Raw genomic sequence first — 15,071 nt, forward strand, 5'->3', positions numbered from 1 at the left:
TATCTGCAGCGGTTCACAAAGAAGAGCTATCACCACCTTATCAAAGAATTTGGGAATGGCCTGCATCCCGAGAATAAACATTAAAGAAATGAAAACAAACGTGACCCCATTTCAGAAAATGTAGTTAGATAACAAATAGATGTGGCGGTATAGTGGGAGGAGAGACAGTGGCTGAAGGATAGGAATGTTGTATAGCTTCTCCAGTGTGCCATGCTGCAGAGAGCGCATGTTGAGTAATATGAGCTATAACATCTCGCTCAATCATCCCTGCTTAGACTATCGGTGAGTTTACCCTCAGATACCGATATACGCTGCCTTGTGCTGTAACTTAGTTTTGCTTACGACTTGTCCCCTGCTGTGCTTTCTTGACGCTATCCAGAATTTAGAAGGAAAATGATAATCATCTCTTGAGGCACCTTTTGGAAATTTCAAATTCCTTTCGGAAGTGTTGCAGTCTCTTGATGTCCACCAATAAAGGACAGCCTGATGGAAGGTTTTTCCTCTTGGTTTCACCGTTTGCTCTCGGGTTTGATTGAGTTCTGCTGTGGTTCACATCATGATGAGTACAGCACTAGGACCTGTCACTTTCACTCCCTAGAGCGAAAGGGAAACAGCTACAAAAATCACTCCTTCCATCCAGATGCCCTGTCAAACATTTGTATCAGCTTTGCCACAAGCTTACCAGGTAGATTCAGAGCGGCTGATGCATCCGTCATGCAGAACGATGTGGAGTGAAACAGTGATTTTTTTTTTAACAATTTCAATTTACTGCTTTCTCTTGTTTTAAAGCAGTTTGTGAGGCAGGTTATGATTCTGTATGGTGAGAAGTGCCTAACTTAGGTGCAGGCCATTCGGCCCCTTGAGTCTGCCCTGCAATCCAGTTAGATCATGGCTGATTTGCATCTTAATTCCATTTTCAACAACGATAAATGTCAGTATTGCGACTGTTTTAAAGTTTGTTTATTAGTGTGACGAGTAGACTTGCATTAACACTGTAATGAAGTTACTGCGAAAATCCCCTGGTCTCTACAGTCCAGCGCCTATTTGGATACACTGAAGGAGAACTTAGCTTAGCCAATGCATCTAGCCTTTTGGACTGTGGGAGGAAACCGGAGCACCTGGAGGAAACCCACGCAGACACGGAGAGACTGTGCATGGATAGTGAACCTAGCCAGGAATGACACTTGGGTCTCTGGCGCTTAAAAAAAAACACTTGTGATGCTGGATAGGCGGAGCGTGGTCAAACAGATAAATCTTAAGGAGCATTTTAATAGAGGAGATAATGGCAGAGATGTTTATGGAGGGAATTCCAGCAATTAGGGCCCAGTCAGCTGAAGGCATGGCTGCCAGTGATGGAGCCATAAAATTGGGATTACACTCCAGAGTTGAAGGAGCTCAGAGATTGAAGTCTTGTGGATTTGGAGCGGTTTACAGATAAAGGAAAGAGCAAAGGTCTGGAGAATTCTGGAACAGTATGGGCCAGCACCCTCCGTCATGAGTGATGGGTAGCAGAGCTTTAGATGAGTACAGGTTTCTGTAGAGTGGAAGATAGGAGGCTAAACAGAAGGGCATTGCAATAATCATTCCGGAAGTAATAAAGACATGGGCGAGGGCTTCTACAGCAACTGAGCTGGGACAGGGTCATAGAATCATAAATACCCTACAGTGCAGAAGGACTGAGTGCAGAGCTCATTGAATCTCTGACAGAGCATCCTACCCAGGCCCTATCCTGTAACTATTTACCCTACTAATCCTGCTAACTTGGGGGCAGTATAATATCCCAGGATGTGTATGATAGAAGGATCAGCGAGGTGGTGGGACTACAGGCACAGGGCCTAGGTGAAATTGTTGTCAATACAGACTCGATGGGCCGAATGGCCTCCTTTTGCACTGTAGGGTTTCCACGATTTTCATGATTTCCAGTCCCTCCTAACCCACATACTAAGGGGCAATTTAGCATGGCCAAGCCACCTAACCCGCACGTCTTTGGACTGTGGAAGGAAACCGGAACATCTAGTGGAAGCCCAGACACGGGGAGAACATGCAGTCTCCGCACAGACACTGACCCAAGGCCGGAATTGAACCTGATTCTGGCCCATGAGGCAGCGGTGCTAACCACTGTGCCACAGTGCTGCCCAGCCTGCAGGGTTACGGAGATTGAAATATGCAGTTTTGCTGGTGAAATGAACAATGGTTCGAAGTTCATCTTCGGGTCAAACACAGTACAATCTGCTCACCTTGGTTTCCTAACTCTTAATACCCGTGGCTAAGACAAGTCTAATGATCTTGATTCATAGAATACGTAGAATCCCTACAGTGCAGAAAGAGGCCATTCGGCCCATCAAGTCTGCACCGTCAACAATCCCACCCAGACCCTATTCCCATAACCCCTCATATTTACCCTGCTAATCTCCCTGACACTAGGGTCAACTTAACATGGCGAATCCACCTAAACCCGCACATCTTTGGACTGTGGGAGGAAACCGGAGCACCCGGAGGAAATCCACGGGGAGAACGTGCTAACTCCACGCAGACGGTGACCCGAGGCTGGAATTGAACCCGTGTCCCTGGCGCTGTGAGGCAGCAGTGCTAATCACGGTGCCGCCGTGCCACCCCAGAATTAAGCCTTTATTTTTTTCTATAGAGAAGAACGTTTTGGTTTTCCGTGAGCTAAGCAGTGTGGAATTGCTTTGTGACAGTAACACTGAACAGCTTAGCTCCAGTTCTGAGGTCCTGTCCCCTTTTGTTGGATGAGTGGGAATTGTGGTCGAGATTGGCACTCATCACGTTGTTGTTGGTGATCGGAGCTGAAAGTCAAGCAAATTGTTCCTGCAGTGCTGCTGTGCATTTTTTCTGTGTCAGGTCCCATTGCTGTCACGCTGTTTTCAATTTGTTGTCATCTCTGCAGGTATTTATCGCACAGAGAAGGATAAAGGAACTTTGTATGAACTGACATTCAAAGGGGACCGAGCCTATGAGTTCAAACGCCTAATTTTATTCCGTCCCTTTGGCCCGATCATAAAAGTGAAGAAAGCAAAGGTGGACACGTCCGACATGCTGATTAATATCATAGTGCCTCTGGCAAAAAGGGCCGATAAGTTTCGACAATTTATGCACAATTTCAGGTAAATTATTAGTTTGTGTTCATTAGTTTAAAAGCTGTTTTCGTTGGAAACCTATTCAAATAATAGAAGTGGCTCCCCCTGAACTTTACAGCGCATGATGGTTAGGAAAATAAAGGTAGTTTTAAGGGATTTAGATTTATATTGGTAAACAGCAGAAATAAGATAAAGTTTTAAGTGGTTGCAATTTAATGTTTCTGTGTCTGGAAGGGTAAAACCTATTGTTAGGTTCATGCTGGATAAAGGTGTTTGGATGTGTGGGAGGTGGTTTCATTCTGGTCATGATTCTATTGTGCTTAGAGAGGGCTATGATGTGGAAAGTAAATAAACTAGCAACAGTGGCTCCTCAACTGGGATCGTTTTCTTTTTAGCTAAGTTGATTTTAGTTGGAGATCAGTAGTGAGAGAGAAGACAGCGCTCTCAGCTCTGCTAAAAGCAATTGATTTTAGAAGGCTACAGAGGAAACGTATCTCTCAGCCTTGCTAGAAGAAAAGCCATACTATGGAGGGATGGTTAAGAAAACAGATTCCAGAAACCCAAAATCCAGTTGGTTAAGGAAACTAGAGAAAAGGTTTTCAAGAATTCTGGAGTTAATGGAACAGAGAACTAGGAACCAAAACAGATTACCATTCAGTAAAGTCACAGGGAGTTGAAAAGGCATTGAACTGTGAGAGACCAGAAAGATATCTGCAGTAGTGCAGGATAGGGTTTGTGAGAAATTGCCACAGTTGGGAGACATTATTGGAAATAATTGTGAAAATCAGTGGCTGGACTTCAGAGTCTGCATGAAAGCCTTTAAGCTAAAAGAAACCTGAAGAGAGAGGTGTAGAGCCTGAAAGTGAAATCTTGATGGAAGCAGCGGGGGTAAAGCATAACGTAAAAGAAGATGTGAAAGTGGAATTTGAAATCACTTGTGGAAGCTGGAGTTCAGTGAGGCAAGGTAGCTCACGATATAAGAATCCTCTAGGGGATTTTGAAGAGAAATCCTAGACATTTACTTGATTTCAGAGAGGGGTGCGTCTATCCACAGTCATCTTGTGGGCTTAGAAGGGACTTTTTTGCATTAATGAGACCATTGTAGTTTAAAATGTACTTTATAATCCATGTTAATTTTAGAATCTGTTAAGATAAGGGGGCAGTACAGGAGTGTTGTAGCATAATCCAACTTTTTAATGTTTAATAAATGCTTTTTCTTCTTGTCAAAACTAATCAGCAGTCATGTGACTCCATTCCTCCATATTTTCTCAAAAAAGATAAAAGTTAGATCTTTTGAGCCAGGATTCCATTCTGGGATCTTCTTGTCTAGTTACAACATCAACTGGGATTGTAACGTGATTAATGAAGAAAGGTTAATACTATTCCAAACTCATTGGCTAATAATGTGTTTCCTTTATGCCTGCACTATGGTTGCTCTTCTGCTTAATGACTTGGTGAAAATATCAATAGCTGGGACATTTGCTGCTTCACCAGAAATAGTTGCCAGACGGAATAAAATCTTAATGTGTTCAGATGTCTATCTCTGTTCCTGCTTTCACTTTGACGTAGAAAGTGGCTACAGACTGAAGGACATCCCCTTAAAATTCCTCCAGTCCTTGTAATAGCCAAACACTGCAAGCCTGTCCAGAGTCACACAAATAGAGAAAAGAGAAATAAAAATGGATAATGCTGGACTCAGCAGGTCAGGCAGCATCTGTGGAGTGAGAAACAGAGATAATGTTTTCAGCCTGTGTGACTCTTCCTCAAAAGCTGATGAGGAGTAGAAATGTGAGGGCCAATAAAGATGGAGAATGGGGTAGGGAAAGTAGAGCAGAATAGAAGGTCAGGGATAGGTGGGAGCTAAAGGGTTTTGAGGCAGCAGTGCTAACCACTAATTAGGAGCTAAGGAGAAAGTTGCAAGATGGCACACTGGTTAGCACTGCTGCCTCACAAAGCCAGGGACTTGAGTTCGATTCCCAGCTTGGGTCACTGTCTGCGTGGAGTTTGCATGTTCTCCCCATGTCTGTCAGAGTTTCCTCTGGGTGCTCTGGTTTGCTACCACAGTCCACAGGAGTGCTGGTTAGGTTGATTGGCCATGCTAAATTGACCCTAGTTTCGGTGTGGTGGGGCGGGGGGGGAGGATTAGCAGGGTAAACATGTGGGGTTATGGGGATAGGATGGGATTGTTGTTGTTGCAGGCTCGATGGGCCAAATGGCCTCCTTCTGTACTGTAGGGATTCTATGACAATGATGTCATGGACACAAGACAAAGGGAGTGTTAAAGAGTAAAGAAGATGCTAATAATGGCATGAAGGTAAGATGGCAGAATGTGTTAATAGTAGAACAAAGGTCAGCAGTTTATGAAAGCAAAGAAAAGTTACAGATGCCTTGGTGGGGGAGGGGATTGGGAAAAAATGAAAACGTCAACATGGAGGAAAGAGTTCATGGTCTGAAGTTATTGAACTCAATGCCAAGTTCTAAAGGCTGCAAAGTAATTAATCAGAAGATGAAAGGGAGCCTTGTAATCGCCTCCTCCCCCTCCAGTGAGCCTCGTAATCGCCTCCTCCCCCTCCAGTGAGCCTCAAAAACTTATCTTTCAAAGCATTCAACCTGAAGTCCAGTTATTAAGCTTTGGAGTTTTGTGCTATTTAAAGGCCCTTCGGTGGTACTTCTGGGTTGGTGTTACAGGCATTTGCCCACTACAGGTAGCAGTTAGAGATCCAATAGCACAGTTTTGGAGATGAGCAAAGAAGTTCTTTTTCCAGGTTGTGGCCAATATTTATGCTTCAAACAAGATATGATCCTTATGACACCTTGCTGTGGGCAAGTTGGCTGCTGACTACAACATGACTGCAAATGTAAAGTTATTTAATTGACCGTGAAGCACGTTGTGATGTTGTGTGGTTGTGAAAGGTGTTATATCAATGCTTTCTTTTCTTTCCTGTGTTATTCCACTCTTATTCTGTGCTTTCCACTGGCAGGCTCCTTCTTAATGTGAGGGCAGTGGGTCTAGGCTGGGGTAAATATCAAGAGGCATATAGAAGTATCACCTACTGAGGCTTCACTCCAAATCCTCTGTGTCAGCATGGTCTGATTCAGTTCAGCACAGCAAGAGATACTTTCTAGTCAACTTCAGTGGCAGAGTGGTTAGCACTGTTGGGTTCGAATCCCGCCACGGCAGATTGTGGAATTTAAATTCAATATCTGGGATTAAGAATCTACTGATGACCACGAACCCATTAGCAATTGTCAGAAAAACCCATCTGGTTCACTAATGTCCTTTTAGTGAAGGAAATCTGCCATCCTTAACTGGACTGGCCTGCATGTGACTCCAGAGCCACAGCAAGATGGTTGATTCTCAACTGCCCTCGGGCAACTAAGGATGGGCAGTAAATGCTGGCCCAGCCAGTGACGCCTATGTCCCATGAATGAATAAAAAAATGACTGACATTGGTGGTTATGGTTACCTACCATATAAGGAACTGAGAAAGATGAGAGGGGATTTGATCAAGATATAGCAAATACAAAAAAAATTGATGAGGAAACATTTGGTCTATGTTTATCTTATGGGGCAATCCAGACCAAGAGGTCACAGGTATGGGTTTAGAGGCGGCAGATTTAACACTGAGATGAGGAGGAACTACTTCTCGCAGAGGGTGGTGAATTTATGGAACTCACTGCCCCATAGCGTGGTGGAGTCTGAATCATTGGTTTCAAGAAGGAGATAGATATATTTCTGACTTTTTTAAAAATGTGTTAAAGGGAATATGGGGAACAGGTGGGAGAGTGGAATTGAGACCAGGGAAAGACAAGCCATGGTCTGATTGAATGGTGGAGCAGGCTCGAAGGTATGAATTGCCTACCTCTGCTTAGAACTTCTGTATTTACTGGGCCAGTGGCCTGCAGGTTGTGAGCTTTGCGGAACTGAGCTGGAAGAATCTGCTGATTGGTGGGGTGGTGATGAATGACAACGAAAGGCAACAGATTGTCATGTTAAAAAAAAAACCCAAGCTCTCTACCCAGACACACTCTGTTTCAGTAGCTAGACAACAGAACAGATGCAGCGACAGTGTCAGAAGCCAAAGGCGTCTTGCTGGAAGCCATCTGCTTCCCGATACTTATGCCGGTGTCATAGTCTGTTTACAAAACACTTCATAACCTTCTGTTTCCTCCTGGCCTCGCTGAGCTTAGCAAAAATAACTTGGCCGGTGGAGAAAGAAGCAAAATCATTCCAGCCTGCTAATCTGTTTTTTTTCTTAATTCTCTGGTTATGGGTGTCACAGGCAAGGACAGAAACAATAACTCTTCCTGCAAAGGTGATAGTGGGCCACATTCTTGAGCTGCTGTAACCCCTGATTCTTTGTTGTGGTTTGGTATGACTCGATGGCTTACTAGCTCACTTCAGGAGGGAATTAAAGGCTGGAATTTTATGGCCCTGCCTGCCACGGGAATCGGAGACAATGGGACAATGAACAACAGAGCAGAGCAAATGGACAATCGGAAGATCCGTTGACCTTGAGTGGGAATTTTACAGTTTCGGGGGACGAGCAAGGCTGGAAAATCCCGCCCAAAGAGTCAATCATGTTGACATGAGACTGCAGTCACTTAGCCCAGACCTGCTAATGACAGCAGGGAACTGTCCCTAAGGGATATTGGTGAGCCAGTTATGATTTTGCAACAATCCAGCAGCTATTTTGCTGATCCTTCTCAAACTAGGATTTGAGCGCTTGTTCTCCTGGATTATTTATCTGGGTTACTACTCGGGTAGCATAGACACTAATCCCAGGCATAAATGATGGGAGGTAAGAGAACAGCCTGTAGAGGACCCATCTTTGAAGAATATCCTCGATCGGAACATAATGTCATGCCTGTGGTTTGAAATAAAGGGACCTTGAAATGTTAAACACCACATCTCCTGTCAACACAAGATGACTATCAATACTTGTCTGTGCCTGCACAGAATCCAATGGCATTTACTGGAGACACGGTTTGATCTTATTCAGATCCCAAAACCGTTCATCCGGTTTCTGCGCCCAACGGCAGACAGATGGTTGGGACAAACCTCTCCGCAGTTTCTGGGGATGGGATTGGGATCTGATCCACCCGGTGACAGCTGCAATTCAATTTGCCAGGTTTTCTGCCCCATGAAGGAAATGATAAAATGGGTGGATGTTGTTTGAGGTGGAGATTTGTCCAGGCTGCTCTGCGATTGTTTGCAAGCAGCTGGTGTGGGTCGCACAGAATGTCCATCACAGTCTGCATTTGGTTTTGGACGAATAAAAATTCATGCAGTTTCATAGTTCTGCACATTTAAAAGGCGCCACTGCCCAGCTGTGAAGATTTGAGCAGTTCCATCTTTGGTCCTGGCAATTGCCTGGCCTACTATCCCTCCAAATAACATCAAAGAGCCTGCACAGCATTGCCAGGCAACAAGCCAATGTTAGATTATAAACACAGATTCCATGGACATGATTTGCAGTCCCTAGAGTCTAGAAGCCAGAGGGCAGATCTAATCGTAACATTTAAAATGACAAAAGAATTTGATAGGAACATCGAAACTAGAAGTAGGCTGTTCAGCCCTTCAATCCTGCTCTGCCATTTATTATGATCTTGGCTAATCATCAGCTTGAGTACCCTGATTTTCTACCCCCACCCCCCACCCCCCATATTCTTCAATCCCTTAATCCCTTTAGCCCCAAGAGCTATATCCGATTTCTCCTTGAAATCACATAATCTTTTGACCTCAACTCCTTTCAGTGGTGAATCCTACCACTCTCTGGGTGGAGATGTTTCTCCTCACCTCAGTTCTAAAAGGTTTACCCCTTATCCTCAAACTATAACCCTTAGTTCTGGACTCCCCCACCATCGGGAACATTCTTTCTGAATCTACTACGTCTAACCCTGTTAGAAAGTTATGAGCTTCCATTAGATCCCCTCTCACTCTTTTCTAAACTCCAATGAATACAACCCTAATTGATAGGGTGGATAAAGACAAACTATTTCCTTTGGGTGCACCCAGAAGAATGGGGGTCACAATCTTGAACTTACAGCTGTTCTAGCCAAAGGAACACTTCAATTATAAGCAATAAAATGAAATGAAACTTACTCCAATTTATAAATCAAAAAGGTTTAATAAAGAAACTTCATTCCTCCAGCACTTGACACCTCACCCTGGGCCATTCCAAGTTCCCACAAACCCCAGCAGCTTGTTGTTTATACTGAGTCAGCTGACCATCACATCATTTTGTCATTGGTTACATAGTTTATTTGGTCAGCTGGCTCTTATAACATGTCATCATTACAACAGATCCAATATCACCATTGACATGCACCTGTCTATACCAATGGGGATGAAGTTGAAAGTGTCGAGAGCTTCAAGTTTTCAGGTGTCCAGATCATGAATAATCTTCCTGATTTCCGCTCCCCCCCCAACCTCCGTCATGCCGACACTATAGTTAAGAAAACCCACCAACACCTCTACTTTCTCAAGACCAAGGAAATTTGGCATGTCAACTACAACTCTCACCAACTTTTACAGATGCACTGTAGAAAGTATTCTTTCTGGTTGTACCACAGCTTGGTATGGCTCCTGCTCTGCCCAAGACCACAAGAAATTACAAAAGGTCGTGAATGTAGCCCAACCCATCACGTAAACCAGCTTCCCATCCATTGACTCTGTCTACACTTCCCACTTCTCAGCAAAGCAGCCAGTATAATTAGGACCCTGCACCCCAGACATTCTCTCTTCCACCCTCTTCCGTTGGGAAAAAGATACAAAAGTGTGAGATCACATATCAACCGACTCAAGAACAGCTTCATCCCTGCTGCCATCAGAGTTTTGAATGGACCTACCTTGCATTAACTTGATCTTTTTCTACACCCTAGCTATGACTGTAACACTACATACTGCGCTCTCTTGTTTCCTTCTCCATGGGCACTATGCTTTGTCTGTATAGCACACAGGAAACAATATTTTTCACTATGTTAATACATGTGACAATAATAAATCAAATCAAATTATCACATTCTAACAAGAGCTAGACTAGTGAGGAGTGGAATCAGAAAGCATGTTTTCCATGCGTAGCTTAGTGGAATCTGAACCTTTCTCCTTTAAAACATTGTAAATGTTGGTGACTAGTTGAAGTGCTCAAGATTGAGGTTGATAGATTTTTTTGGCAAGGGGATCCGGGGCATTGATAAAAGGCGGCTAATTGCCGTTGCTCTAATTGAACAGCAGAGCAGCCTCAAGGGGCTGAATGGCCTCCTCCTGTCTCTTCTGTCTGAGCCATTCTTGCTCACAGCCAGTTCTTAGTTGCTCTAGGTGCTTTGAATTTTGCCCCCAGTAGCTGCAGTTCTGCAATGTTACTGGACTGCTTCCTGTTTTCTCTGTGTTCACTTGATTTTGTCGCGTGTTGATTTGTTTAGCTCTTACTTCAAAGCTTCCAGCACTTTCCATGCTGAGATTTTTGGTCTAATCATTTTGGAGCAGTGTTTTTGCCTTTCTTACTGATGCCTGACCATTTTATTACACTACACAATATTTACTAGCAATGAGCACTCAGTAAGTTATCTCACATCCATTTATACCCATGAAAGAATTACTAATTTTAGCCCTCTTTCTGCTGTGAGTTTAGAAAAATCATTTTATAGAACATATAGATCTCGCTGATGTCAGAAGTAAAATTTTAAGTTTATCTTTTGATTTATTATTGTCACATGTATTAGTATGCAGTAAAATGTATTGTTTCTTGTGTGCCGTACAAAGCGTACCGTTCGTAGAAAAGGGAACGAAAGAGTGCAGAATGTAGTGTTACAGTCATAGCTAGGATGTGGAGAAAGATCAACTTAATTCAAGGTAGGTCCATTCAAAAGTCTGATGGCAGCAGGGAAGAAGCTGTTCTTGAGTCAGTTCTGTACATTAGTGTATAGTGAGACAGTTTCCTGTTTGATAGCAGTGGCACCAGGAAATATAATTTCCTTTTATTTTCTCTCTACCAAATGAAAAATAAAGTTTGTAAATGGAGCCAAGCCACAAATAAAGTCTGTAAATCGTTTATAAGGAAATATCTAAATGACTCAAGATGGCTTTTGCTGGAGGGTGGTTTATTTTCTTCTAACCCAACCAATATCAGTTTTGATGTGGAGTTGCTGGCGTCGGACTGGGGTGGGCACAGTAAGAAGTCTCTCAACACCAGGTTAAAGTCCAACAGGTTTATTTGGAATCACAAGCTTTCGGAGCGCTGCTCCTTCATCAGGTGAGTGGGAATAATGGTTATGATAATGATAATACAAGTCTTTACAGGTAATCAAGTCTTTACAGGGACATACAGTGCGAGTGGAGAGAGGGATAATCACAGATTAAAGAGGTGTGAATTGTCTCAAGCCTGGACAGTTAGTAGGATTTTGCAAGCCCAGGCCAAATGGTGGGGGATACAGGTAGTGTGACGTGAACCCAAAATTCCGGAGCCCATTCACCTAAGGAAGTAGCAGCGCTCCAAAAGCTCATGATTCCAAATAAACCTGTTGGACTTTAACCTGGTGTTGTGAGACTTCTGACTGCAACGTTTAGTTCTGCAGATTAGTTGCGATCAGGTGGCAGTGCTGAAGATTTTGTCCTGTGCTGAATGATAGGATGACGCCTACCACCCCCCACCCCCCCCCCCCCACCCCTCACTCAGCCTAGATGGGTGCTGCTAGTCGCGCCAGGATGTGCCATGCATAATGTAGAAGGTCTTGCTCCAAAGGAGAATCGCAGATGGCAAGTGGATTTCTAGCCATACTGTGAGTGAGGGATTCTTGAAACCTTCTGGATAATGGCTAGAAGAGAAGTGAGAGAAAGCCCAACCTGTCACCTCCTCTCAAGAGGGAGCAATGTCCCTGCCAGGGAGCTGGTAATCTACACAGTACTTTGAAGATTGTACCAACATGCTGCACTGTGACCTGTGAATGTTCATTTGGGATGTTTCCAGATCGAGTCGTTTATTTATCATTTTCTATTTTATAGTTTAAAAGAAATAAAGAAAATAATAACTTACAGAATCTTACAGTGCAGAAGGAGGCCATTCGATCCATCAAGTCTGCACCGACCATAATCCCACCCAAACTCTATCCCCATAACCCCGTGCATTTACCCTAGCTAGTCCCCCTGACAAAGAGGCAATTTAGCATGGCCAGTCCACCTAACGCACACATCTTTGGACTGTGGGAGGAAACCAGAGTACCCGGAAGAAACCCATGCAGATACGTGGAGAATATGCAAAACTCTGCACACAGTGCCCCAAGCCAGGAATCAAATCCGGATCTCTGGCACTGTGAGGCAGCAGTGCTAACTATTGTACCAACTTGCATTTATATATCATCTTTCATGGATGTTATAATACTTGTTTAGTCAATAACTTTCTTCTGAAATGTTATAATTGTAGAAAAGCCTAGCAACCACGTTGCTCATAGTAAGGCAGCACAGACAGCAATAAGATAATGACAGGGTTGTCTCTTCCAGTGATGTTGGTTAGAGGGGGAAATGGCTAACTCTCTTGCTATCCCTCAGGATACTTTCATGGGATCCTTGATACCTGCCTAAGGCAGGGCTTTGATTTAACATCTCGTGACAGTATCCTCTGACAGATTAGTGCTCAGTACTGCACTGCAGTGTCAGCCTAGATATTGTGCATGAGTCTGTTCAGTGGAACTTAAAAGACACACAATCTTCAGACTCGGAGATAAGAGCGGGACAAACAGAGCCACAGCTGCAATTAGGAACTCCAGACTGTTTGGTCTATGAATCACATTGACCCATCTTAATGATGTGCATGTAACGATGCTTGTTCACCAATTTAGGGAAAACACAACTCACTTATTTAGAGGTTAAAATTATACTAAGGCTTCCAGCCTCATGGCTGCAGTCAGCTTCCAAGATGACTCTGAAAACAGAAGCTTGTGGTTACTAGGGTGACCCCCTCACCTCCCTCCCCCCCCCCCACCCAACCTCGCCTCTCCCCGATTGATTCCCTAGGCAATGTCATCCTTACTCTGCAAGTTGATCCTTAAAGTGACAATCACCACATTGCATGTGATTTTTTTTTAATATGCTATAAAAGCATCAATCACTCCTAAGGGATTGGGCAAACATGTTGTGGGTGCGGTCATTAAGACCCGGTACATAAAAACAGCTGAAAAAGGCAGAAGTGTGGAAACATCAACAGCAGAGTGTGCTGTGTTCTACTCACAGGCCAAAGTGAAACTGCGACTGGATCACGTGACACACTTCCCTCCTAGTGATCGCAAGCTGCTATCCCTTAAAGGCATATTACAGCAGTGTACTGCTTTTGAAAGCAGACGTTTTAACCATCAAATGAGGCTCAATGGCTGCTGTGATAGTTGGTAAAGTGGGAGATATGCTCTACCGAACCCATCAATTTGTGTACAGTCTTGAAGTGCCCTTAAATTCTCAACTGTGTACGAGATTATTCCAAGCTCTTCCCAGAAAGGGAGATGGTTCAAGCAGTAGAGATGGGAGGAAAAGGCAGCAAACTGTTGGTGAGTGACACTGAAATGACTTGAGTATTCCTGGCATTAGGCACAAAATAATGACCCATTTACCACATGCTGGTGGAGTGATTGTGGTGTCTCTGGTCTGAACTAGTTGAGATACTTATAATGTAGGAGTGAAGTGATTGAGTTTGGATGTGAGATCAGTGTTGAATGTACCACACTATTGATCTGGTACCCGTTAGTGGAAAACATTTAAGAAAAAGAGGAGACTGTGCCTAGATTTTGGATATTAAGGTCTCATTACATCCGAACCATTTGCAACCATCAATCCTCAATTTTCCCTTCACCAGTTTCTATCTGTTCATCACTAAGTGACAGATTGGCACAGTGAGGCACTACAGCCTCACAGCGCCAGGGACCCAGGTTCAATTCCGGTTTCGGGCGTTTGTCTATGTGGAGTTTGCATGTTCTCCTCGTGTCTGTATGGGTTTTCTTTGGATGCTCCGGTTTCCTCCCACAGTTCAAAGATGTACAGGTGGGTTGGCCATGCTAAATTGCCCCTTATGTAGGTCTGTTGGTTAGATGGATTGTCCATGGAACATGTGTGGAGTTACGGAGATAAGGTGGCAGTGTGGGCCTGGATAAGGTACTGTCAGAGATTCGGTGCAGACTCATTGGGCTGAATGGCCTCCTTCTGCCCTGAAGGGATTCTATGAGTGATTTCTAATTCTTCAGGTTGCTTCAGTTCCACCTTAACTCTTTTTCCAGCGAGGCCTGAAGTTACACACTAGGAAGCTGCTCAGTTTGTCTGTGTGGTCTGTTTCTACATAAAGTAGTTGCTTAGAGCCTTTGCTTCAGTCTAGCTCACATTCCCCTTGTCGCTATTTGCAAGATATTTAGATAGAGGAGCAAAGCTCATAAGCTGATGCACAAGTTAATTTGCATGCAACCGGGAAACCACAATCAGCAATGTGAAAATGACCAGATAATCTGCACTAGTGGTTTGGCTAAGGAAAATATTGGCTTAGAGAATGGGGAGAGCTCCCTCTATTAGGTCACTGGAGTGTCCGTTTTGTATTCAAGTCCCTGGGGTTAGAGTGAGATACAGCAATCCTGTGGAGGTATACTGGGAGTGAATGTTTGAGAGTGTGAGGAGATGGAGAACAGAGAACAAAAGTTCTGTAATATGACGGGGAGGGGGTGGGAGCGCAGTGTGGGGAGAATAATTGAAATTTATTCATTAATGTCACAAGTAGGCTTACATTAATACTGCAATGAAGTTACTGTAAAAATTCCCTAGTCGCAACACTCTGACGCCCACGCTCAGTAATTGGTCCTGCTGCCTCACAGCGCCAGGGGCCCAGGTTCGATTCCCAGCTGTGCAGAGTCTGCACATTCTCCCCGTGTCTGCAGATGCTCCAGTTTCCTCCCACGATCTGAAAGACGTGCTGGTTAGGTGCATTAGCCATTCTCCCTCAGTGT

General features: G+C 44.0%; 1 protein-coding gene across 1 annotated transcript in view; it reads left to right on the plus strand.

Annotated features, from left to right (window-relative positions):
- The window catches only part of csgalnact1a (chondroitin sulfate N-acetylgalactosaminyltransferase 1a), a 144,278-nt gene that overhangs the window by 83,800 nt on the left and 45,407 nt on the right, over window positions 1-15,071 (plus strand). Inside the window, exon 3 of the mRNA XM_080200053.1 lies at window positions 2,909-3,125. Within this exon, the coding sequence (XP_080056179.1) occupies window positions 2,909-3,125 (217 nt within the window). The remainder of the gene's footprint in view (window positions 1-2,908; window positions 3,126-15,071) is intronic.

The sequence above is a fragment of the Carcharhinus amblyrhynchos genome, chromosome 1 (genome assembly GCF_965287045.1).
Source record: "Carcharhinus amblyrhynchos chromosome 1, sCarAmb.v2.hapA, whole genome shotgun sequence".
Lineage (NCBI taxonomy): Eukaryota > Metazoa > Chordata > Chondrichthyes > Carcharhiniformes > Carcharhinidae > Carcharhinus > Carcharhinus amblyrhynchos.